Source organism: Enhydra lutris, unplaced genomic scaffold (assembly GCF_002288905.1).
Source record: "Enhydra lutris kenyoni isolate GAN:26980312 unplaced genomic scaffold, ASM228890v2 scaffoldscaffold48, whole genome shotgun sequence".
In the NCBI taxonomy this organism is placed as follows: domain Eukaryota; kingdom Metazoa; phylum Chordata; class Mammalia; order Carnivora; family Mustelidae; genus Enhydra; species Enhydra lutris.
In genome coordinates, this window is record NW_019154132.1 from 1,922,537 (window position 1) to 1,950,064 (window position 27,528).

The 27,528-nt window shown below is 37.5% G+C and overlaps 1 protein-coding gene across 1 annotated transcript in view; it reads right to left on the reverse strand.

The window, feature by feature from the left end:
* Positions 1 to 27,528, reverse strand: part of LOC111156715 (GDP-mannose 4,6-dehydratase) — a 628,939-nt gene that overhangs the window by 115,082 nt on the left and 486,329 nt on the right. The window contains exon 8 of the mRNA XM_022517761.1: positions 8,444 to 8,562. Coding sequence (XP_022373469.1) covers positions 8,444 to 8,562 — 119 coding nt within the window. The remainder of the gene's footprint in view (positions 1 to 8,443; positions 8,563 to 27,528) is intronic.

Below are 27,528 nucleotides of genomic sequence, written 5' to 3' on the forward strand. Positions count from 1 at the left end.
AGAACATTTCCCAGCGGGTGATCCACAGAACTCTTGTTTGTGTAAGCTTTTAATATAAACTTAAAAATTAAGTTTGGAAAATGCTGGATTAAACAAAGTTAAACAGTTTCTTTACTGGCAATTCTCCAAGGGGGGTTATAATATTCAGTATTTTCTAAATGAACTAGACATGGAATGCTTTCATCGACATCTCCTGGAATAGCATCCTACTTTGTGAGGGACTGTGCTCAAGGTCAGAAAATAGGCATTTGGCTCATGGGAGTACAGGTCAGAGAATGGCCTGGTGACTGCAAACATAATCTCCAAGATGGGAGAAAGACCAAGTCTCATCCACTTTTCCAAAAGAGAGTCTTTTTGGGGCACCTGGGTGGCTCAGTGGGTTAAGGCCTCAGCCTTTGGCTCAGGTCATGATCTCAGGCTCCTGGAATAGAGCCCCGCTTCGGGTTCTCTGCTCGGTGGGGAGCCTGCTTCCCCCTCACTCTCTCTGCCTGCCTTTCTGCCTGTCTGTCAAATAAATAAATAAAATCTTTTTAAAAATTAAAAAAAAAAAAAAGAGAGTCTTCTTTGGGGATTCATTTATAATACTACCTGATATTTTAAAAAAAATGAGTATAACACACTCATGTGTATAACATGAGTTCTCACTAAAAAAGGATATAAGTTCCTTACAGACAGTTTGGATACAGAGCAATATATACAGTAGATATGAACATTCACTACAAACACACACAAACACATACTTTCTACATTCCACAATGTAGAAAGTGCCATTGTTAAATTTTTGGCATGTTTTCCTCTAATCTTTTATAGGCATAGTCTTAGAGAGTTTAGATCATACAACAGACCTAAACTTGTATCCTTTTTTTTTTTTTTAGTTTAAGATTGTCGTAATCATAATTTATGTTATTCAAAGTCCTCTTAAGCATTATTTTTAATAGTGTGATAACACTTTATTAAATTCACTTAAATATTCCTTGATGATAGGCTCTTAAAGTTCCCTGTTTTCTATTCCTTTTATTAAAAAATCAACTATATTGAGGTATATTTTACAAATAATAAAATATCTAACAAGGGTATAGTTTGATGAGTTTTGAAAAATGCCTGCATTCATGTAATCACCACTGTAGTCAAGATATGAGACATTTCTACCACCTCAAAAGATTTCCCTGTTCTTTTTCCCAGTTACCACCCCAAACTCAGCCCATCTCACTCAACAAATCACTGATTGGCTTTCGATCAGTCCGAATTATTCTTTCCTAGAATATCATATAGACTTATACAGTATGTACTGTTTTGTGGCTGACCTTCTTTCACTAAGTAATTATGCTTGATTTCAAAATCATTAGATTTTAAGATTCATCCTAGTCCACTCCTTTCTGTAACTAAATAGTATTCCACTGTACAGATACATAACATTTGTTTATTCATTTACTTGTTGAGTGAATGTTAGGGAAGGCAATGCTTTATTAGGAATAAAGCCATTAAACATATTCATGTATAAGTCTCTATGTGGATATACATTTTCATTTTTCTTTGGTAAATGTCTGGGAAAATTGCTGGTCATGTGATAAATATAGATTTGATTTTTTAAGAAAGCCAAACTATTTTTCAAAGTGTTGTACCATTTATATTTCATCACTAATGTATGAGAGCTCTAGCTGTTTCAGCATCCTCAACAATACTTGGGCATGGTGGTCATTCTAATGGGGGATTACATTGTGCTTTTCGTGAACATTTCCCAGTTGACTAGTCTTGTTGAGCATCTTTTCATGTGCTAAATAGCTGTTTGTATATTTTCTTGTGTGAGGTTATCTGTTCAGATGTTGGACCCATTTTTAAATTGAGTCATTTGTCTTTTTATTTTTGAGTTATAGGTGATCTTTGCATGTCCAGATAGAAGTTTTTTTGTCTGACTTAAGTATTACACTTATTTTCTCCCAGATCATGATTGCCTTTTCATTTTCTTAATGGTCACTTTCAAAAAGCAGAGGTTTTTAATTGTGATATTCAGTTTGTCATTTTTTTTTCCTTTCATGGCTCTTGATTTTGGTGTCCTAAGAAATCCTTGGCTTCACCCCAAATTGATATAAACATTCACTGCAAACACATACAGAAACCAAAAAGCCATAAAGAATAATAAATTGCATTACATGAATATGTAAAATTTTTGTTACTTGAAAGGCACTGTTGAGAAACTGAAAAGGCAGTCATGGACTGAGAGAACATAAAACATAAAAAACTCTTATAATTCAACCTAGTAGAGAAACAAGGTATCTTTGCCTACCTTGAAGTTGCAAAACCTTTCCTCTATGTTTTCATCTAATGGTTTTTTAGTTTTAACTCTTACATTTCTATTTATAATCCTTTTTCAATTAACTTCTGTATGGTATGATTTATGGGTTGAGTTTCACTCCCTACCCCCATATGGTATGGCTATTCATGATTCCAGCACCATTTATTAAAAAGACTATCCTTCCGCAATAATTACCCTGACATCTTTGTAAAAATTTAATTGGTGCAAGTAAGAGTCTATTTCTGGACTTTATTTTCCGTTCCTTTGACCTATAAATCTATCCTTATGTCAATATCATGTAGATTAAGTGTTAAAGGAAGTTTGATCTTCTTTTTTCAAAATAATTCTAGATCCTTTGCAGTTCCATATAAATTTTAGAATCAGCGGGTCAGTTTTTACCAAAAAAGTCTGTGATTTTGATTGGGACTGCACTCAATCTACAGATTGATTTTAAGATTCTAAGAGAATCTATATCTTATCAACATTCAGTCCTCTAATCCAAGAACACAGTATATTCCTCTATTTATTTAGGGCTATTTTGGTTTCTCTGATCAGTGTTTTTATACACATACAAGTAAAATTGATTTTTATGTACAGATTTTGTATCTTGTGACATTGCTAAATATACCAGTTAGTTTTAGTAGTTACTTCAGTGGTAGAATACTTAAAGTTTCATAAGTACTCCATCATGCTATCAGTGAATAAAGACAGATATAGTTCTCCCTTTCATTTCTTTTTCTTGTTTTATTTTTGGCTTGGATCTTCAAGACAGTTTTGAAAAGGAATAATAAAAGGAGACATCCTTGCCTTGATCCTGATTTTTAGGAGAAAAGCCTTCAGCCTGTCAACATTGAGTATGATGTTATTTGTGGGGTTTTCTCAGAGGCTATTTATCAACTTGAGGAAATTTCCTTCAGTTCCTACCTAGTGTGTTGAAAGTTTTTTTTCTTTAATAATAAATAGTCATTGAATTTTTTTCAAATGCTTTTTTTTATAACTATTGAAAAAAAATCACATGGTTTCTCTCTTCTGTTTTTTAAAATACAGTGAATTATGTTGATACTTAAATTGTAGACTTATTTTGGATTCCTAGGACAAATCCCACTTGGTCATGATATATCAACTTTTTATATACTGATAGATTCAATTTGCTAATATTTTTGTAATGATTTTTTGTTTCTATGTTTATGTGGAATACAAGTCTGCACACTTAAACAGTTTTTGTGTTTAGTATCAGGATAATGTTGGCCAAATAAAATGAGTTAGGAAGTATTCTCTTTTCTAAGTGTTTATAGGAAGGGTATTATTTTCTTTCTTAAATACTCAAAATTGAGTTTTCTAACAGAGATAGAACCAAGACTTCTATTTTTCTCTTCAGTCAGTTTTGGCAATGTTGGATCTTTTACAGAATTTGTCCATTTCCTCTAGTTTGAAAAAGTCACTGGCAGAAGTTTTTCATAATATATCCTTATTATTCTGTTAATATCTGCAGGATCTGTAGTGATGTTCCTTCTTTTATTTCTAATACATATAATATGTCTTCTCTTTTTCCCCCAACCAGTCTGGATGAAAGTTTATCCAGGTCGGGGTTGCACTGATTTTTCTCCACTGTTTTTCTGCTTTCTATTTCATCAATCTCTGTTCTTACATTTATCAATTCTTCTTTCTGTTTGCTTTGGGTTTAGTTTGCTCTTCTTCTGGCTTCTTACAAGGGAAGTTACTTCTTACAATGGATAACTGGTTCAGGATCTTTTTTTTTTTCAATATTGGTGCTCAAAGCCACAAACTTCTCTTGAAGCCTTGCTTTAGCTAGATCCCACAAATTTTGGCATGCTGTTCCCATTTCATTTAGTTTAAAATATATTCTAATTTCCTTTGTGGTTTCTTTGTTAGCCTGTGAATTACTTAGAAGTGTGTTGTTTAGTTTCTAAATGTTTGGGGATCTTAAACATTTCTTTTGGTTGTTAATTTCTAATTGAATTTCATTTGGGTCAGAAAACATCTTCTTGTAATTTTAATACTTTAAAATTTATAAACTTCTCTAATGGCACTGAATTTGGTCTATATTGGTGAATGTTACAGGTACATTTGCATATATATGTATTCTGCTGCTCTGGGCTAGGGGGGTGGTATGTTCTACGAATGTCAATTTGGTCAAGTAGACTTATTATGTTGTTCTAGTTTTTTCTATCCTCAAAGATTTTCTGTTTACTTGTTCTGTCAGTTATGGACAGAAGAGTGTTGAAGTACTCAAATATAAGGTTTGTCTATTTTTCCTCAGTTCTGTTAGTATTTTGAACTAACGGTAATGGGGTATATATACATTTAAAATTGTTATGTCTTCATGATGAATTGATCCCCTTTAAATTATGAAATGACTCATTCCTTCTAATTAAATGAAGTCTAGTTTGTCACATATAAATATAGCCACTCCAGGTCCCTTATGATTAGTGTTTGCATTTTTTCTCTTTTCATCTTTTTACTTTTCACCTATATGTTTATATTTAATGTGTGACTCTTGTAGATGGCATATAGCTTTTTTTATCAAGCGCAACAAATTATTTCTTTGTTTTTAGAGAATTTAATGGACCTAATCATCAATGTAGTTATTTGTTTTATATTTGTCCCATCTGTTATTTGTTCCCATTGTCTCTTCTTCTTTCTTTTAGATGAAACACTTTTTAGGATTCCATTTTAACTCTACTATTGCCTTATTGCTACTTTTTATTTTGTTTTTAGTAGTTTGTCTGGAGTTTGTAGTATGCACTTTAACTTACTTCAGATTATCTCTGAATAATTTTATATCAATTTGTATCTAGTTTAAGAATCTTACAAACAATAAAATAATGAAATGCTTCTATCCTGCCCCATACTTTATGCTACTGTTGTCATATAATTTATTTATGCATATTAGAAACTTCATAATATATTATTATGATTTTTACTTCTAACCAATTTCTTTTTAAAGAAATTTTAAAATGAGGGAAAAAAACCTTTTATGTTTTCCAACATATTTATTGTTTCTTTTGATCTTCATTCCCCCCTAGAAATCCACACCTAGAACTAGTATCATTTTCCTTTTCTCTAAATGTCTGCTATCAATGTTCTATTTCAGCCTTTGTTTGTCTGAAAATAGTCTTTAATTCACCTCCATTTTTGAAAGTTTCTCTGGGTATAGAATTCTAGGTTGTAGGGTTCTTTCAGCAGTTTAAAACTGTTACTCCATTGTCTTTCGTCTTACATAGTTTCTGATAACAAAACTTTCTTTTATCTGTTCCTCTGTAAACAGTTCTCTTTTTTCTCTGGCTGCCTTTAAGAGTTTCTCTTCAGCATTTATTTTCAGTAATTTGACTATGATGGGCCCTGGTGAAATTTTCTTTGTGTTAATCCTGTTTGGGATATAGTGTCTCTTAAGGATCTGTGATTTTATTGTTTTCATTAAATTTGGGGAGATTTTGGCCAATATTTAATTCTTCCTCTGTGCTCTACCCACTTTTCCCCCTGGGACTCCAGTTACACATGTTAGGTAGCTCGATATTGTTCCACAGGTCACTGAGACTCTGTTTTTTTTGTTTGTTTGTTTGTTTTGTTTAATTAATTAATTTACTTTTTTTCCTTCTCCAGCTTTTTTTTTTTTCTTCCATGTTTCATCTTGGATAATTTCTAATATTATACTTCTATATACTTATAGTTCAATAATCCTTTCTTCTGTAGTATTTAATCTGTTCTTGATGCCAACAGTGAATTTTTCATTTCAGATATCTAATTTTCCATCTCTAGAAGCTCCATCTAGCTATGTTTAAACATATATTTTCTCGCTTTTCTCACTAAACCCATGTTTTCCTTAAAATATTTGAGTGTAGTTATAATAGCTTTTTAACATCTCTGAGTGCTTATAACATCATCTCTATTATTCCCCAGACTGTTTTTACTGATTGATTTTTCTCTTGGTTATAGGTCATATTTTCCTGCTTCTTGACAGTCCTACTAATTTTTTTTATTGAATGCTGAATGTTAAGAAATTTATGTTATGAGTCTAGATTTTACTCTCTTCTTTTAAAGAATGCTGGGCTTTGTTATGGTGGAGGTTTGTTCCTTGTGTCCTTTTGAAGTTTGTACTTAAAGTTTGTTAGTCTAAGTCTGGAGTAGCCTTTACTCTCAGGATTAGCCACATTACTGAGACATAGCCCTTTAGAATTGGTATCACTTCTCTGAGTGATGAAAAAGTTCTCTCCACTGAGACTGGCTGAAATGCAAATGCTTCCTAGACTTGAGTAAGCTCTGAAGAATGCTCAGTTCCCAGCTCCCAGGTAGTTCTTCATCTAAGTTTATGGAATTTCTTCTAGGACATTTTTTTTTTAGGACATCTATATCTTATTATTCAATACAAACTGAATGCGGTCCTTATACAGATTTCTGGAGGTTGTTTTTCTTTGTAGAGCCCACTTTTCTAGAACTCTGCCCCCTAATGTTAGGTGACTCAGACTCTAAATTCTGACCTCTACCTCCTCAACTCAGCAAAACAGTATTCTCTGTTGGAGTGCCTCCTTCTGTTCCATGGTTAAGACTGTGCCTCCAGGAAGAGGCCCAGAGTGATTGCAGGGGTCACCTCATTTGTTTCTTTTCTCTCAAAGATCACAGACCTGCACTACCTATTGTCCAATGTCTAAAACAACTATTTCATATATTTTATGTAGTTTCCTTTTTTTTTTTTTTTTAAGATAGGAGAGTTTATCTGATTTCTGTCATTCTATCATAGCTCAAAGTAGAAGTCCTTTCTTATATTTCAAAAATGGATTTTGGAAAACAGTTTGGCAGCTTCTCAAAAAGTTAAACATAATCATATAACCCAGAAATTCTACTCCTAACTATATTCAAAAGAACTGAAAGAAGGAACTCAAATGAATATTTGTATATCCATGTTCACAGCAGCATGATTTGCAATAGCCAAAATCTGGAAGGGACCTAGTGTTCAACAAATGATGAATGGATGAACAAAATGTAACATATACATATAATGGAATATTATTCAACCTTAAAAAGAAATGAAATGATGATATAGGCTAAACATGAATCAATCTTGAATATATTGAGTTTTATGAAATAAGCCAAACACTAAGGACCAATACTATATAACTTGATTTATATGAGGTACCAAGAGTAGGCAAATTCCTTGAGATATAAAGTAGAATGGTGGTTGCCAGGGGCTGGTGGGAGGGATGGATGGCAAGTTACTGTTTAATGGGTTCTGAGTTTTAGTTGGGGAAGATTAAAAAGTTTTGGAGATGGATGGTGGTGATGGTTGCATAACATTGTGGATATATTTATTGTCACTGAAATGTATATTTAAAAATGGTTAAAATAGCAAATTTCGTGTATATGTATGTATGTTTTAACACAATAAAAAATTACCAGAAAAAAAATTTCCATCTATAATAAAGGACTTTAGAAAAATCTTGCAAACATTCCAATAAAAATTTGACTCCAAAATCTATGTAACACAACACATAAATGCAACACATGATTATAAACTAGATCATTTTGGTATAAAGCATATCATTGGCCCAGCTGGCAAAACTCAAATGAGATCTAAGGATTAGAGAGTAGTAACTTATCATTGTGAATTTCCTGATTTTGATGATTGTACTGTGTTTATGTAGGAGAATACCATTGGTTACAGGAAATACACACAAAAGTCCAGGGTGATGGGGCATCAGGTTGGCAACCTACTCTCAATGGTTCAAAGAAAAGAAGACTGTTTGTAATGGACTTGAAATTTCTCTCAGTTTTTTTGTGGTTTCAAAATTTTAAAATATAGATGAAAATGTTAAAAACAATTGTATAATATTATCACATTGATCTGATAAGAGTAGAATTACCTACAGTAAAATCACAGTAAACCGTGTCAGCCATAGTAAAAAGTTTAAAATTAAAAAAAAATAAAAAACTTTCAAAAAAAAAAAAAAAGGTAAACTATAACTGGGATTGGATGCAGTGTAGAACAAAGTCCCTGTTTCATACTGAAACTCCATGTACTGCTCTACAAGAGACTAAAAGGGGAAAAAGGCAAAACCAAGGTGGAAGAGCAAGCACACATGCAAACCTGCCAGCAAGTGTCTGATATGTGGCCGGAAATCAATTCATACTTACACAATCGTTTTTCCAATGTGCAAAAACGATTTCTCTACAAATTCCCGAACACTATGGACTTCCCCAGTCGCTATGACAAAATCCTCTGGCTCATCATTCTGCAACATCAGCCACATAGCCTAGAAAGAGAGAGAGGCACGTCCAAGTTAAAGTTGCATCCAGCTGTCACTTGAGAAACATAATGGTATCAAAAACATGTAACTGGAGGGTTGTAGCATGGTGGGTTAAGCCACCAACTCTTGGTTTCAGCTCAGGTCATGATCTTGGGGTCTTGAGATAAAGCCCCACATCGGGCTATGCTCTCAGCATGCAGTCAGCTTAGAATTCTCTCTACCTCTCCCTCTGCCCCCCCACCACACATGCACTCTCACTCTCTCCCTCAAATGAATAAAAAAATCTGTAAAACAAATAAAATTATATATGGACATTGCTAAAAGGTAAACTGAGGCACATTAATTTTTTTTCCCCCAAGAGTTTATGGGAACATACATCAATTTGAATAAGGCAGCACTAAATCAAAGGTGGTTAAGAGTGCTATACCAACAGGAACTAGGAGTAGGGTTTTCATAAAGTAGACACTGAAGCAAAATAAAGGAATTCCGTGATTGACTATAGTTTACACGTTGCCTTATTTGAAAAAGCAGAGGCAACTGTTTGTGTTTGGTTGTTCCTAAGATTCCTTTTGTTGGATTTGAGTGCACTCACTCTGGCTTAGGTTTTGGTTCACTTACATAGGCTGTTAAGGAATTAAAAGTCACCTCAGTCTAATGGCCTCCTTGTTTGAATACGTTGACATGCACAGCTAGAAAATAACCAAGAATTTAAAACAATATTCTCAACATCACAGTAGTGGTTCTCCAACTTTAATGTGCATCAGAAGTATCAGGGGAACATCTGAGCATACATGCCTGGGACACAGAAGTTCCCACCAATAGGCTGGAAGACATGTTTTAGGCACCTTGATTCTCACACAGCAGGTCTTTGGGCTATAATTTAGAGGAACAAGACGTTCAAGAGCATCTCTGGCAAATAAACTTTCTATAGTATATTTAAGAAAAGAAGAGCTTACAAAGAATTGCCCAATTTTCCTTTCCATCATGGACAGAAGGTAAGGAAAAGTCATTTGAAGACAGATCAAAAGTAGAACCAAATTTCCTAACAATAAAGTTAGAAATTTTCCAGGGTGTTGACATCAAAAAGCAAAGTAAATCAAGAATCATTAAAGGGAAAACAATTATGTAATGAACAGTACTGCCACTTTTAAAAAAGTTATTTGAGTAGTAATAAGAATGTACCAGAGTTCAGGATTCATCAGGCAGCATTTCAAGGTCAAGTGCTCAGTGTGTGCTTCACAGTGGTGCACTTTTTCAACAGGAACAAGAAGTCTAGCTGGGCAATAGTGCGATTGCGTGTCTCAGACACAAACTGGTGGCAATGGTCACAGCCCTGCTCCACTCGCTTATAACAACTTTTATCAGCAGCACACAGGCCTATCATTTCTATAGTATGGAACTGTGCATTAATTTTAATGATTTTGTTATACAGATTGAAGATGTAGATTAAAAACCACAAAAGTATAGCTTGTATGTGATTGCGGCATGCCTCTTTACGAAAAACCCAAGCCTCCACCAACAACGACAACTGTTTTTTTCCATCATTTTCATCCACTTTTCAAAATAAAATAGGTGAAAATAACAGGCACCTCACTAGAACACAGTCCCCAACATTATGTGTATTACACTCTGGTTCTAACATCTAAAGAAAACTGTTCGGATTGGCGTCTCCCTCGTTGGTATTGAATCAGCTGAAAAACAAGCTGCTAAAGCCAGTGGAGCACATTCTTTCTCAGAGGATGTAACCCAAAAAGGCTTAATTCCTCTTTATTCACTTGAATTGGTGGCACCCTTCTAAAAAATTTTTAAAAAACCCAGATATTTATCTTTTACTTGAAGTTATTTCTTGTGAAAATTTTGTATTCTTGGTCTATTATAAGACTTTTCAATATTATCTTTGTTTTATGGAGGATGAGACTTTTGGCAGTTTTATGTGGCTTCGAGGTGCGCACACTGGGTGGGACAATGGCAGTAGATTGGGGTCAGTGACACACTGAGAAGTAATTAATGAAAGTGTCTTGGCTAGGAGGGAGTTTTGCTGGCATTCATGAAAATATCTACCGGTGTCATTTTGCATTAAGAGATCACAGCTGATGAACTGAGTCACAACACTTTAAAAATTCACACTAGTAAGGTTAGTATTAATAATAATACTTGTTCCATTTTTAAAAGGCAGGAAACGCGAGGTTCTCTTTACTGGGATAGTCCATGCAGCACAGAGTCTCCAAGATATTTGTAGCTCCCTGAACTCAGGGCTTTTGCCCACTATTAAAAATGCTCTGGGCTGAGAGGAGTGGGCTCTGAAATGCAGCCCAGGTCTGCTGGCCAAGCCCTGTGACAGCACCCTCTGTTGTTAAGGTCCTCACAGAGGTGTCTTTTGTTGCAGGCCCCGAGGCACATGTGCATTAGTAGAGACCTGGTGGGGGGCTAGCTCCTTGTGTCTCCATGTCTTGCATGTGCAGTTCCTGTGGCCTAGAATGCCCTCTTCTCTCCTCTGTCTGGAAACTCTGACCACTCCTTCCAGATCCCACACAAGAGCCCCAGGTCTAGTCCTTGGAATGAATTCATATTATCTCACTGAGTTTCCGTGTGACCAATGGCACACAGTATTGTTGGCTTCACTGGGACTGAGCCTGCCCTTTGGCCACCCTTCCCCAGCTAAGCTGACCCTCCCACCTCCCTTGAGTGTACGCACACGCTCACACACCCACACCCACCCACCCACACACATGCACGAACACACACACACACACACACACACACACACACTTGTTTTGGCTTTCTTCAAAAATACTTTCAAAGTTTTTAGGAAAAACTAAATTATGCTTCTGGCTAGAATTTCTATTTGAACATTTTTCTGAGGGATTAGTGTACACACTTACATGTGTTTTACTCAAATTTCCATTCTAAAAATAACATTTAAAATAGGTCTTTCAGGACTGCTCAGCTTACTTTATTTCTTTTGAAACACTATGTTGTGCTAGAATGGTTTTGAAAAAATTATATTTTTAGTCATGTGAAAGAAAGCAAGGGCTTGCTAAAAATAAAAGGAGAAAATATGATTACTGGTTAATGGTGGATTACTTTAAACACTAGACACAAGTTCCCTGGTACTTGTTTTGTTCCCCAACAGGAATTTGGGGATCCGTAGGAGCCTCTCACTTTCACTAAAGTGAGTGCCAAGAATCTGCTCTTTTCTTTTCCATCAGACTATCTGTGGCCTTTGACCTATCAATTTCTAGGCATTTCCTCTAGAGTTCATATTGTACCAGACTCCAGTCTGGGAATGGGAAGGGAAAGGATATACAGCTCCAGATTTATTTGTTATTACTGAATAGTTTACTGGTTTTAACAGAGGGAAAGGGCTTTGTTTAAATTTCCACCGAGCATAATTAATGGTTATTGACTGGTAAATGAAGAACAGGTGACATTCTGGATTAGAAGATAAATGATCTTGTGTTCTGGTGTGATAATGGGTTAGTAATTTGCCACAAAGCCGAGGCCCAGTGCATCCCATCATAATGCTAGATCATGTCCAGGACACAAAGGCCCCTGTGTGAGAAGTACTCAGCCATTCACCTCCTTATACAGCTGCACACGTTGATTTGGTCCATTTATTCTCTGATGGATGGCACAACTGAGGCAAAAGCTCACCACTTCTCACCTTCCTGTTCACATGCTGAACATATGACCCATGACACAGCCAGGCCACAATCTGTGATCAAATCGCCACTCGGCTTTGGCTTCTGACTATAGAAACAATTTTGAGGTTACATGTTTTAGATGTCAGTCCTCTCTCTTTGTTTCTCAAGGAATGAAGGAGAAAAAAGAGAGTCTTCCCACATTCTTTCAGTGCCCTTTAAGGATATGACTGACTTATCCACTTCCTCTGATACTTATTTACTTTCTGCCATGACCTGATCACCAGTGCAAACAAAAAAATCTCCTGCTTTTTAATCCATCCCACAGGGAGGAAAGACAATCAGTTAAGGAATGTACCAAGGCTTCAGATTCTTCAACATAAAAATGTCCCTTAATGGCAAATGAAAAGTGCAGTTTTCAAATCATGTCTCACATTCATTTTGCTTTTAAGGTACATGAAGTAGAGAAGAAATCTGAGGCCATGTCATTGACCTCTGAAGGCCGAGTGTAGATGGTTGTGTATTAGTTAAATTCGGACATGTATTCTTTTCTAACTGTATAATTATAGATAGAAGCTATCTGTTTTCTAAATCTAGTTAAGAGAAGTCAAAATAAAACTGTAGAAAATTCGAGTGAAAACACTGCCCCCCACAATCTACTCTTTGGCCATTCAAGTCATGAATGCGGAAGTAGGCAGTGAAGGATCATTCCTCTCTCCTTGATTTGGTAGCTCTGGAGGCTGTTCACAGCTGGACCAGTGAAGGAGAACACCCAAAGTACATCACCACAGCCGACTAACTACACCTGATTCCATGCATGCCTTTTGGGGTGTGATGTGTGTTTGTCTTAAAAATCTGGATTCTACAATTGCTTCTACCTCGCCATTAACCTCCAGTTCAGTATCCAAGCCACAAACACTTATTAACTGAGCTGTCATCCATGAATAACAAGATTTGTTAATCAAGGTTATGTTTAACTATGTTTATTTGACTGCTGCTTTTTCAGCCCTGTGCTTTGTGCTTTATGTGCTACTGTCATAAAAATCTTAAAACAGATTTTTCATTGTTTTTATTAATTTATTATCTAATGATTCTATATATAGATTAATTAACATATAATAATTAATTAACATATAGTTAATCTATATATTAGGGGAGAAAGTCTATGAAATAATTCTAATAAAAATCAAAAGAAATTGAAAAAATGGATATTAAAATTCCTGATTAAAAAGTGCCAACTTGGGGTTCCAATCACATACATTTTGTCTTTAAACTTCGTTCAGTAGCTGTTTTCATGATAGCAGCCTGGTATGCACAGTTTAGGTCAGGACTTCAAGTAGTCTTGCACTAGGTCAGGCCTTATGCTTTGCAGTACCAACATATGTAGTTCTGAGGGTTAGCAGGGGAGACTCCCCCTTACTATGACATAGTTGGGAAACAGGTGCCACATGACTATATAAATAAAACAATATCAAGAAAACCATCTAGCATAAAACCTGGGGCTGGTCTTAAGGACTTTTTAATCTACTAATTTTCTTCATGGCCAAAAATACTGTGGTTTGTGGATTCATTTGATAAAGAGTCCTTCGTCTTCATTTTAAAGATCCCGAGTTTCTAAAGAGGAAAAGAATCATTATATAATAAATTAATAAGAACAACAGAACACAATTTAGAAAGTGACAGAGCTTTTACTTCTTACTTTTGGTGTTAATGTATTATTCTAGGTTGATATGCACCAAAAGAAAAAGGCTGTGTCAAAATCTGCCCTGCTCTTTGTGTTTTTCTTCCAGCCACATACACCAATCTATAAATTCCAAGGCTGAGGTTAGTTTTCCTCATCCTTGGATGAGAACTGAAAACCTAAAAGCCCCTAGTCTTGTGTGAATCATTTGGAAATCAACTTTTCTGGCATACCAAATGCAGATTCAAGTTAAGTATTTATTTCTTCTATGAATCTTTTAGTATATTTCCCTCTTTTATTGTTCCATTTCTTTCCAGGTGTACCAATTATGCTCATGTTGTATCTCTTTTCTTCTGCCTTCTATGCCTGTTATACTCCATCTAATCATTTTTATGCTTGGTCTTTTCCATATTATTTTATGTGGTTTCTTCCTGCTTGTTCACCTGATTGTTTCCAGTAACATTTATTTTAAATTTTGTTGCTCAGGTGGCTTCAGTTTCTGGACTGATTTCCTTTTTCTCTTCTATATCTTTCCTGATTACTTCCAGCTTAACTCTTTCATTTATTTTCTTTAAGCCAGGGGTCAGCAAACTTTTTCTTAAAGGGCAAAGTAGTAAATATTTTAGGATCCTGAGCCATATGGTACCTAACACAAGTACTCATTTCTGCTATTGTGGCACGAGATGAGCCACAGACAGAACAGAAACAAATGGGCATGGCTTGTTCCAATAAAACATTATTTACAAACACACTCACTGGCCCACGGACTGTAATTTGCCCACCTTTGCGTTAAGCAAACCGAACACAAACATGTTGCCTATAATTTTCTGAAAGCTATGGAGGACCATGAACTGAGCTCCAGCCATGTATTTTTCTTTGAGTAATACTCCTTGGGATAGGGGTTATTCATCTGTTTTGCTCCTTTTCTTCTGCTCGCAATCCTTTCTTCACTTTCACCTCTGGTATAGATCCTGGGGGCAGTGCCTTTTCAATTATTAATACTGTTCAAACAAGGTGGGGTAATTTGCTGAAGAATCGTGTGAGAAGACACAGGAAAGCAGACTGAGGGCGGCTGCAGCATTTCAAACTTCTCTCTAGAGCCTCTCCTCGAACTCCTAATATTCTCTGTTTCAGGATGTGGCTGTCCTCCTTTTTCAGCCCTTAGGTGGTTCACGTTGCTCACAGAACAGTCCATCAATCACCAGGCTGCTATGGTGCTGTCTGGCAGCATTGCCTCCTCTCTGCCCCTCCCCGGATCACAGCCTGCATCGTCTCTCAGCGCGAGGGCTATGGCACCGACAGTGAAACTGGTTCCTCCTTCAGCAGCATCTCCAGGCCAACCGGCAGTATTGACACGGGTATCTCTAGTCTCCCTTCCTATGTAATATCACTTTGTGGCCGCTTAGGACTGAAAATTAATTTGAGCAAAATCTACAGCTTGTATGTATGTTTAGCATAACATATTCTGAGTGCATAATGAATTATTTCAAGTTAACTATATATATCCCAAAATTATGTGACCATAAAGATAATATATAAAAAATCTTTAATGAAAAATCCACATATAAATAAATCCATTTGTCTAATGCTGCTTAATAAGCCATCCTAAAACTTAGTGACTTAAACCTTTTTTATGCTCAGGATTCTATGAACTAGGAATTTTGGAGGGCTCGGTGCAGATGGCTCATCTCTGCTCCCTGTGGCCGAGGTGATCTGACTGGCCTCCCTCACAGGTCTGGGTCCTTGATGCTAAATGCACCTCAGTTCTCCTTCACACGTCCCCCAACCATATGGTCCCTCACCATCTGGCTCAAACTTTACAAAACAGAAGCTGCAAGGCCTCATGAGGCCTTGGCCTAGAAGTGACCCAGAGTCACTTCCTCTACATACTCCTGTTTATAGGGTCAGCCCAAATTCCAACAAAGGGGAAACAGATCTCCCGCTTTATCAGAAGAGTAGTACAGTCACAGAGCAAATGGGCCTGCTCAATGGGAGGGATTATTGCAGCCCTCTCTAGAAAAAATCTATTGCAAAGGGCTATCTTGTGATGACTAACATAAGCTGATTGCTTCAATATAGTAACGAAATGACTATGTTTGTCTTTGACATAAGCATTACTGTGTTGGCCTGTAGTTTCTATGTAGAGAGCTCCGTCTATCTTTAACTTCGTGCAGTGTTAGGCTTATAAGAGGGCAACAGTAATTCGCAGACTAACACCTGGAATATGGAAACTCACTTTCAGGTCACTGTAATTTAACAAATGCTCTAACTTGGCCCTAACACCATTACTGTCACAACATACTTCCCAGAAGCGGTTGTTTCCTGGAGCGTGCCCAGCCACCTACCTCAACCAGGTGTTACCAATTACCTGTTCCCACTCGCATACCCAGGTAAGCCATTCTAGAATTAGTTCCTGGCTCAGCAGGAACAATATAAAAGCTGTGGGCATGCAGCAGGAAGTTACTCTATCCTCATGACCACCTGATCGTCCATCTCCCTCCTCGTGGTTCCTGGCCTAAACATGTTCTCAGGAAGCCAGCTCTGACTTTTCTGTGACCTTATCCTTCAAACCCGTCCTGACCACCTGGTTCTACCTCTCAGCCTGACTCTGACCTTTGGAATCCAACTTCTGGGCTGGTTCTGGGCTCCCTGAACAACAGGTCCTAGCGTTGCAATAGCTCTCTCAGTTCCAGGTTTGATGATCGTTGTTACCAATAAATAAAAAACTATAGACACACCATATTATATCATTACGAGAGATATAGATAGGACTTTACAAGCTTAGTCTGAAACAATGCTGCCCAAGAGAAATATAACGCAAGCCACATATTGCATTTAAAAATTTCTGTTAGTCACATTAAAAAAGTAAAAGGGTGAAACTAATTTTTATGTTTTATTTAACCCAATATATACAGTGTGGTATCATTTCAATATAAAATATTATCAGGACATTCTACATTATTGTTCTCTGTACTCAGTCTTTGAAGTCCAGTGTGGATTTTGCATTCATACCCCATCTCAGTTCAGACTGGGCACCTTGCTCGTAAGCACAGGCACCTAGTGAGCCCTGCATGGGATGGGTCAGTGCTGAGGAGTCGGTTGCCCTCTTGTAGGGAAGGAGAGTCCACATACTGTGTGACGTGCTGCCACAATTCTGTTTGCTCAACTTGTCAGATTCAGCTAGGGCTTCTTGGAGGAGACCTCTTCATCTCTGCAGCAGAGCTAGAAGAATAATACTCCTCTTCTTCCTCCTCTGTGATTGTCTCCACCTCCGGACTTTTCCTATACTGATTTCATCAGTGATGGCAACTAGGAGACAGAGAGCTTGAAAAGCAGTCTAACTAGCTCCTAACTTATGATCACCTATATTTGAATGTTTGCCTTGTCCATGTACAAATGGGCAACAATATCACATCTCTAGGTATTTACTCCCCAATTAGCATTCCTGGGGAGTAAATACCTACAGAACCACTTACGGGTATGTTGAAAGGCAGTGTTGAAGAGAAGAGACAGGAGCTCTCAAATTTTAGTGTGCATTAGAATCATCCATAAGATTAAAACACAGATTTCTGGCTTCCTCCAGCCCAAGAGTTTCTCATTCAATAGCCCTGGGGTGGGGCCTAAAGATTTATATTTCTAAGAAGATCCAGGGCTAAGCTGAGTTTGCTTGTCTGGGGACCACACTGAGAACCACTGCTTGTTGTGGCTGGAGCTCAAACTTGGATGGACCACCTGTGTTTAAACTCCAGCTCCAGGACTTACCTGGTAATTTCTGGCAAGTTCCTGAATCTTCCAGTCTCTCAGACAAATGAGAACAATAACAGTATTTACCTCATAGGGTTGTTTTTAGGATTAAATAGGTTAATATAGGTGAAATGCCTGGAACACTGCCTGGGATACAGTGAGTGTTTAAAGACTATTATTTATCATGATGATGATGATGATGACAACGATAATTATGTAGCCTGTGAGGGTTATTGGTGCCTGGGAGGATACAGTTTCTCTCCATGATCAAAGTCTTGCACCCATATACGGCATGGGGAGGGAAGACTGAAAGGGTGGAGTGAATTTAATCCTGATTCTGTTAGTCAGAGCCACAGAATTTTATAGCTGGAAGGGACCGCAGAGATGTTCTCATCCAGTTCAATTCATCTGAGAGGTAAGGCAACTGAAACCAGGGAGAGTATGTGACTTGCTTAAAGTCACATACCTAGTTAGTGCCAGAGCTGTAAGTAGACCCTCAGTTCCCCCTTTTAGTGTTCTTTTTACTGCATTAGGCGAACATGCATTTTCATGTAAATATTCTGTTACAAATGGTTGTTAGGAACAGTTGCATGGACTTCTATGGGCTAACCTAGTACTGTTAGTCAGTCAATATTCATGAAAAATTTAGGTGCCAGGTGCCAGGCACTCTGCTAGAGTCTGACAGTCTATCAGGGAGGGATAAACAAGGTAGCTGCGGTGCCTGGCTTATGGACCACCAACATTTATATACGAAAAGTGTTTTGAAAGTTTGACATTTAAGAAAGAACTTCTGAACCATAAACTCCAGGTTGTAGCCAGAAGACATTAGGCATGGAAGCTTCCTAAAACCTTTTCCCTAAGCAAGACTATCCTTACCCACAGCTCTTGCTGAGGGAGTGAAACAGGCAGCCATATTTAAGCCAGGTGACCTGTCTTTATACCTCCTCTTCTTCCCAACTCCCTTATCATGGATGGAGACCTGACATATTCTGGGTCAGTCAGTCTCAGAAGGGTCTGTATAAGAGACCCAGAGGCTGAATGAGTAGGACAGCACTGAACACTGGGGCTGGATGACTGCCACACAGAGATAGTCAGCCCTGCTGAAGCCAAGGGGAGGCCAGCAGAAGAAGCAGAGCCGAGCACCGAGACATATTTGGGCAGAGGAGTGGAAAAAGTCAGACTACAAGGCTTGCGGGGCAGGGAGAGAAGAGATGCACAGACAAACAGGAAAGCAGATTTCACTTCCCAGTTCCTATAAAGTATCCCAACACTCTTCATGATAAGTCCCATTTTACTTGAATTTCTCTGAGTTGGTTTCTACTCCTCAAGCCAATAAACTCAGATGATGACAGCTGCAGAAGGAACAAGACTTTCAGAACTTTGCTGAGTCTGAGTGCATGGGACCAATCATGTATCAGGCTCTGTACTCCGCGCGGGAAGGCAGTTCCAAAGGCGATAAGGCACCATTAGAGATCTTAGAATCCACACAGAAGACTGCCAAGTGCCCAACAGCAACGAAAATAACATAATGCCAATGAGATAAATGCTAGCAGGAAAGGAGGTATGGAGCAGAAAGGAGACAATTACTGCAGAGGAGAGGAGCAGGAGAGTTCCAGAGAATTCTTAGTCTTTTTCATTCCCAGTGAGCACTGTTCACTGCTCATTCTTAAGCTTCTCTAAAGACTGCAGGCTAGGACACATGTACCATCTTTCTAACTGGGAATCAGTTTCCCACTTAACTTGTTCACTTAAACTCATTTCAAATGTGTTTCTCCACAATGTCCTCATTCACAAAAATCAGGATTTCAAATTAGAAGTCACTCTCCCACTCAATTCTCTTAAAATTATACTTGAATAGATTTAGACTTAATCATTATGTCTTTAATTTTTGGTTGCTAAATATAAAAATACCCCAACATAAACAGTGTTATTCTTCTGGGAGGTCAAATCGCCCTTGTGGACTTGGTCTTATCCATGAGTGTAACGTTTCTGTAATCATAATTATTTCCTAGATGCTGACTCTGTAAATGTCCTTGATTGAGAGAGATGAAAAGGGAAGCAGCAGTATATTTAAGACAACATTTACTGTAGCAGCAATATTGGAGCCTAGTGATACAGGAGGAAAGAAATTCCACTATATATAAAAAGCAATAATTTAGGGACAATTTCCCCTTCAATAAGGTCCCCTCCACACTACTGAAAATTGAACAAAAAGCCCCTTTGTGTTCTCCAAATTAAAAAAAAAAATCAAGAGAGCTCCTAAAAGTTCAATTATTTTGAAAGCACATAGATGGTGACAGGAGATTTTTCGGGGAGTATTTATAAATCTAGATGAAATCTAGAAAAACAAGCCTTTAATATGTTGAATTAACATTTTCAAAATATTTAACTTATCAAGTATTTGGAAATTCCAAACTGTCCAAAAAATATTTTTAAAAATCTTTAGCAAAGCTTACCTCAAACTACCAGACTCTGGAGAATAAACATTTATTTTTGGTGACTAGAATTTCCAATAGTCTGACCAGTATCAGTGACTGCTTGAGATCCGTTATTGACAATAAAAAATTGTCTATTACTACACAACATCATAAGACATGTCATTTAGCAAACAGTAAAGGTCAAGAGCTGAGGAGCAATCTTTTCTGTTAATATAACACAACATTTTTCACATTCATTTCATATGAATGAACAATGTCTTCATTGTTTTCCTGAACACTAATTTAGTGTTGTATTTTTTTGCTTGTGTCAATGAGTGTCAAAATATTGTTCTTTAAATACATGAAAGTATTTGCATAGAGCTTTATTACTGATCTTTAGATGTTAGCCAGGGGCAAAATAAAACAGAGAAGCTCCAGTTGAGAAATCTCACTAGCAATGAAAAGCAAGAGTCTTTAACATATTCTGCTTTTCTGCCAATTTTTTTTCCCAAGTACACAATGGTTTATTTACCCCACAACTGGTGAAATTAAAAGTAATGTCGAACACAATAAAACTATACTTCAACTACAAGATGCGAGGATTCCAGTTCCCTAAAAATGAAACAGAAAGTTTGCAAGGAAGAATACAAAAACCTTAAGAGGAAGTTCTAAGATCCTGACATGAATTAAAATACAATACCATATAAACCAATTACAGAAAAGCCAAGAGACACAGTGTATTTCAACAAGGAACTGAGAAACAGATGGATAACTTTTATTAAGTTATGCCTTTCTGCATCATCTGATCATTAAATGCTCAATTACCTGTAATGGTTTGCATTTATCTCAGTTATTAAGAAAAATAAGGCCACCACATTTTTGGTCTCTCCAAAGGTGAAGAGTCCACAACCAGGTATCTGATGGGTTTTCGATTCTGTTTTTTTCCCTCCCTAACACTAATTATCTTGCCATCACGGTACTGCGCTAAAAGACAAAATGCCCTTTCACAGAAGTGCAGGCTCCAGCTGATGGGTTACTCACTACGAAACTGAAGGGCTGTACCCTGGTTGCGGTCAGGGAAGAGCAGTCCCAGAACTCGGTGCCAGGACAGGCTAGTAAAGGCCATGCTCGCACGGCGAGAAACCAGACCAGCCTTTCAAGTCAAGTGTTGGCTTGTCGACATATAAGTTAATCAGCTATGAAATAACCACCACAATGTTCTTATTGATCACGAAGGGCTAATGACGCAACTCTTGGCCTGGAGAGGATCTGTGCTTCATTCTTTTAGTCTCCAGCTTTCAGAGAAAGAGAGAGCACTTTGGGAGTGGTGTTTACAAAAGACAGACGCTAACTTCACAATTTGAACCATCCTAGGAAGACGTGTAACGTACCAGGTCTTCAAAATGGAAGGTACCAAGCCCCTCACATCCACATTCCTATGACGCTTTTCCAAAGAACATGATAGTGTTTCCATTTCGTTGCACTTACGAAGAGTCAAATGGTATTTAGAAAACCTCAAACTGATAACGTTTCAAAATGAAAATTTAAATGTGTTCTCAGAAGTCTTTTTTCTTCCCTGTGAGACACTAGGTAATATTGGGAATTTTGTTTTAAAAGCGATGTTACTAATTTAAAGAACAGCTGTTGAGCATTAAGAACCTGGTAATTTTAAAGGACTGAGATGTGTGCAAGCAGAATATTCTACAGTATACTTTGACTGCTCTTGAAAATGAGCAAATCTTCAGTTCCCATTTCTACTAAATTCTTTATAAAATCATAGAGGGAAAAAACTAAAGTGGGTGAGGGTGATTTGTGCCATTAGAGCTTTAGAACATGTTCTAGGATGTTGCGAACTATGGGCCACTGAGTCATCCACAGATGTGACAATAAATAAGGAGTCCTTTCCCATTAGGCCAGCTCCATCATTCAGGGGATATCTTCTGGAACAAATCCCCTTGAAGAAAACTAAAAAAGAACAAACTCCGTACTAAATCTAGTGAGAAGACTATGTAGTAAGTGGGCTGAAGAATCAGTGAATTAAGTCTTTAAGAGAGACATTCAGTAAAGCAATTCTCCAAGGGCATGGAGATAAATTCCCAGTGTCTCCCCACCAGTAAACCCGGCTGCCAAGTGATAAATCCTCTAGTCCCAGTGCACTACCCTCATTATCTGGTTAGGCCTCCAGAAGCATGTGTCCACAGACATTAAAGAGCTTGGTCAGTGAGAGAATGAACATGCTTGGCTGTAATGACAGTTGCACAATTGTTCCTGCCTTTCTTTTTTCTTTCAAATAGATTGCCTATGTGTGACTGACTCCAGAACAAACAGGGATGGAAAAAAAAAAATCAACCATTGTATTTCCAACAGTGAAATGGACTGCAGGTTTACCCTAAAGGGAACATCCCAGCCGTCCTGCAGGCATGATGACCTACAAAGCAATGAGAACCAGTCTGTCAGTTTGCATGACTCACTGTTGTCTCTACTCAATATCAGATTGTTTTAAAAACTTTGCTAGGACCATTGAGAAAAAAGGACAAGTATCGGTTGTTTACTAGTAATGGTGAACAGTGCCCCCCACCTGGGGGACACAGATGTCCTGATCACTTGGAGGAAACGGCACCCCCTGCTGAAATTCCAATCTACTTTAGCTGAGACACCCGCTCTTCCCCAGCACCCCACCTGCCAGTTTTAAATGATTTTATTCACAGCAATAAACAGTGCTTCAATCTTAGGCACTTTTTCTCTGAGCACCTGTGTACCATCATACAAGATAGGAGGCAATTATTGAAAGCTGGGCCTGTGGTGTGAGACTGAATACAAAAACACACTCCAAATGCAGCTCTGTAGCTGGATGTGAGAGCTGAGAGAACTGCAGGGGCAAGGGATGAAGGCCTTATATTTAGTCATCTTTGCAAATGAAGTGTTTTTTTTTTTTTTTTCTTTTTTACAGGAAAATAGGCAGTCATAAAGGACAGTCTTAATGTTATGTAGTGAAAAGAACTCGGACAGAAGTCCTAAGACTCTGGGCTTGTCACTTTAGGTAAACCACTTATTTCACTCTCAATGTTCTTCACAGGTTCCGGGGTTTTAGGTATCCCATTAGATAATCTATTGAAAGCACTTTGTGAGCTACTCTATGTTATTGCCATTACAAACGATAATATTATTGGAGAAAATTCCTGGGTTAATGCCTAAGAGATCAGCGTTCCGTAACGATCACTGAGATATGATGTGATAATTCCATAGACTGTTATTATACTTAAAACACGGCATTTTTCAGTGCACTGATTCTTTTAAAAAATGTGTTTTAGAATGGAATCTGGGGTTTCAACATTTCCATTCTTAAGAATTTCTGATTCCTTGCCCAAAATAGGTCAGTTATATTCAAGTTTTGAAAGAGTACAAAAATCCAAATACTTACGTATTTGTCTCGCATGTGGGCTTCTGCTATTTCACGAAAGTGGATTTGTGTTACACAGGTAGATGTTTCAGAGGGGTTTTAAGTCTTTTTTTTTTCCTGAATAGTTAACTTCATTAATTGTTGTTAGATAGTGTTCCTTTGTTTAAGTGTTCCTAAATAGTAAATAGTTCCTAAATAGTAAAAACTTGTCAATTGAAGTTTCTTCAATGAAAAAAAACCAATTAGTAGAGCCTAAACTGTGGAGTGATCAGATTTAAATAAATGAAATCTTTAAAGAAACAAAATAAGACCTTTTGAAAGAGATCAGTTAACTGGAGATTGTGCTTTCTGGAACTGGATTCTAACTTAAGCATAATAATAGGTCTAATGCCATCTTCTATTCAACATCATTTCCCTAATTATCTTGGTCTAAGTGTTTCCAAACTTTATTGTTTATTTTGGCATCAAGAGCTTCTACCTCCACTGGCTCTCTTCCTAGAGTGGGGGATGGTGTCAACATGAAGGTTAGGTGGGAACACAACACATTAATATGCAGCAAGAAGGCTGTGGTCTGAAAACTTCCTCCTATCGGAGAAAAGGGCACTAGAGAAGAGTGAATTAAAGGATGGATGAAGGCAGAGCCTCCATGAAAAGCTCCTCATCAGAAGAGCTTCCTAACATTTCTGACAAAAGAACGTTCATGTCATCGTCTTATTTTACAGATGGAGAAACTGAGACATGCTGGGGGGAATGACCTGCAAAGGGGTCACGCGGCGGCAGAATGAGGAACAGAAGGCAGATTTCCTGATCTCTGTGCCAGTTTTCCACCCAATCCACCCCATCTAAATGAAACGGCAGAAGCTTAGTTTTGATAAGCAGTTCCATGAAAACACGTCCTGTGCCAGATCCTCTCCAGTGCCCAAGACACTCCCCGATGGTGGGTTAAGGCTTGAGGCCCTTTAACTCTTTCAGCACACCCTGGCTTAGGAATGGCAAGACTACGACAGGGGTCGGGGAGGCGGTAGGCATTTCCAAAGACGCAACACGGGACCCTCCTCCCTTACCCACTTTCAGCCTTAACACCAAGGGATTTTGAGCCTTCAGCCTGGGTTCTTTAAATATCCCCAAATCCCCTTATTAATAACTCTACTTCAGATAACAAGGGCAAGTGTCCTCAGACTGGCCCCACAGACTGATGGACTGCAGTTTCGGAAAACTAGAGAGGTAAAATGGGAGGGGGATTATTGGAACGATTCTTATCTTTACAAAGGGACTCTCTGCAGGGTCTGCTGTACACAATACTCCCTCAGTGCCTCAACATGTTTGAGTTGATGATAAATTATTATTATGATTTTTTTTGACAGATAAAGGAAATTAGGAAACCTATGCTAATGTGTGTTGAATCACTGGAAACCGAACAATGGCAAAGATCACAGAGCCTTGGAGAGTTGGCAGGTTCGTTTGGGTATTAGAGATACGAAAACGGGTTAAACAAGGTACTGCAGATGGCTAGAGACAGGCTTAGTTCTGGAGCCCACACCTTCCAGGACAACCCTCTTTTTAGGTCACCATGTAGAAGATGAAAGCATTTAGAATCATATTGTGAACCAGTGAGGAAATGACTATTTTTCTATATCAGCATTTATCCAAAAATTAGGAATAACTTTCCAAAAATTAGGAATAACTTTCTGGTGAACAAAATATTTTACTTTGAAAATCATTTCTCTTTTTTTGACAGGGTACTGGAAAAGGGGCCTAAGACAGGGTCCCCAACTCCAATGCCTTTTAAGGCCCCCTAGTTGGGTTCACCCCTGGTATTCTAGACAATATTGCCTTCCTTCCAGAAGAGACAAAACTTCACTCCAGCAGACAGTTCCCATAAAGGGATGTAGAACCAGTCTTGCCAGATCTTCTGGTTACATAAAAGAAGTTGCAAATCTGAAATGCTAAAAACTGAGAGTTATGCTAAAAAAAATAAAACCTCTCAAATTCTATTAGCTTAAAAAATTTAATACATTACCTGGACTAAGCAAAGCATACCAATGAAGCCAGATATGAGGTCTGCCTGTTTAGTAATCTGGCCTACAGGAGTATCCCAATAAGGTTGTTGTGTTGTTGTTTTTTTTTATTTTCCTTCTCCCTTTCTCTCTCTCTCTCTCTTTCCTGGAATCTGACTTGAGTGTAAAATCAAGCATGGATCTCCAATCCTTCTTCTAACACCATTACTGCAGGGCACACTGAACTTTATTCAATTTATTAGAAAATAAAACTACACCAGAAAATAAGCTATAAGATGTAGCTTCTTAGTTTGTTTATAATATAGATACCACATTTAAAAATACTCTTGTTTTCCTACTTTTCTGAAATTCTTCATATAGGAAATATAAACTACAAAGAGAATATAATTTAAAACCGGAAATAAATTTTCCAATCCTCCTTCACCCAAATTTCATTAAATGCACAAGAGAAAACATCCTTTGTAAAATAGTTAATATAATTACAAAATAATCAGTTGCAGAGGTCCTATATAACAAAAACAACAACAACCCTTAAATTAAACTGCATTCATCAAAAATCAGGGAACTCAGTATTTCAGAAGTAAATATACCAGCTTATCTAAAGTAAATTTGGGGTTAAGAAAAAGGAAAAAAAAAAAAGAGCCAAGCAAAATTCAGCTCTAGTTCCATCCCCTGCTCTGTCCACCTTTTTGAATGTTCTTCAGATAACAACAAATGACAAAGACAGAGAGTACTATTGCTAGACCTCCCTTGAATTTTTCTTGGAGCTGCCACCTCTCCCGGTCCCCAGACTGACCTCTGAGTCAAGCCAGATGGGATTGAGAGAGATGTCAAGTAAGTGCTGAAAAGGTGACTTGAGTATCTGGCAGCTGAGTCTGGAGTGAGTTTCTCTGCAAATTCTCTGGGGGTTGCTGCTTTCCAATTTCTCAGGAATGTTTAATTCTCCTCGTCCCTTCACTGAATCTCTCTCTGGAGAGGTCAGGGAAGCCTGTGACATCCCCGGAGGGCACTGCCTGACTAAATTAGCATGAGATAACTTTGGACTCTCTTCCAAACATGAAAATACAAGGGAGAGAATTTCATTAAAAGCAGAAGACTAGGTGATCCAACTTAATTCCAGCTCTAAGCTGCTGTAGAAATGCTCAGTGTTTATGTTTGACTCTCCGCTCTGTGACAGAGTTCACCAACTATAATGCCAGCGATGCTAAGTGTCCAACTTGACCTCGGCTGACCAAGTTCTTAGTTTCATAATGAAGGTAAAATGTGTGTTTGCTGGTGTTAAAATGAATATTTAGCCTGTTTACAGGTTACTATATGAAGCAGTAAGATCCCAAGGTCAAAAATAAACATTTCAGTACTTTGGTCTTTAAATATCTTTTAAATTAGGAAACAGGAAACTTTAATAGGTAACATGAGTCATTAACCATATGTAGGTGTGTAAACATGGGAATATCTAATGTCAATTCAGTAAGGCATATAATGTCATGAGACATGTTTTCTATTATATCTACAAATATTTGAAAGAACACATTGTAAATATTTAGAAGACAGTATAATTAATAATATCTGTCCAAAAAGTGCAAGGATAATCATTTTATCATTTGTTTCTAAAAATTTTAATTAAGAGAGTAGCTCTAAAAAAAGGTATCAGTGCAGCTGTCTGTGAAATAGGACCAACACACTATTAAAGAATTCAGACTTGGATACGTATCTTGGAGCTCTTCTGCTTCAACCAAGGAAGTACTAACTTTACTAATTCTTTGATGAATAAATGTTTCTTGTTAGCTACTACACCATCATGTTATTGTTTCACTTTGGTTTAAAAAATCTTTCCTGTCTTTTGAATATTCATAATTTATTCATCTATTGACACTTTGCAGGCTAAAAGTGAGGCTGTACGCTTTTCAACCTTTTCTGCAAGTACTTTTAGAGATTTTTAACTTTGGATTCCTTTTATTTTTTTTTATTTTTTATTTTTTTTAAAGATTTTATTTATTTATTTGACAGACAGAGATCACAAGTAGGCAGAGAGGCAGGCAGAGAGAGAGGAAGAAGCAGGCTCCCTGCTGAG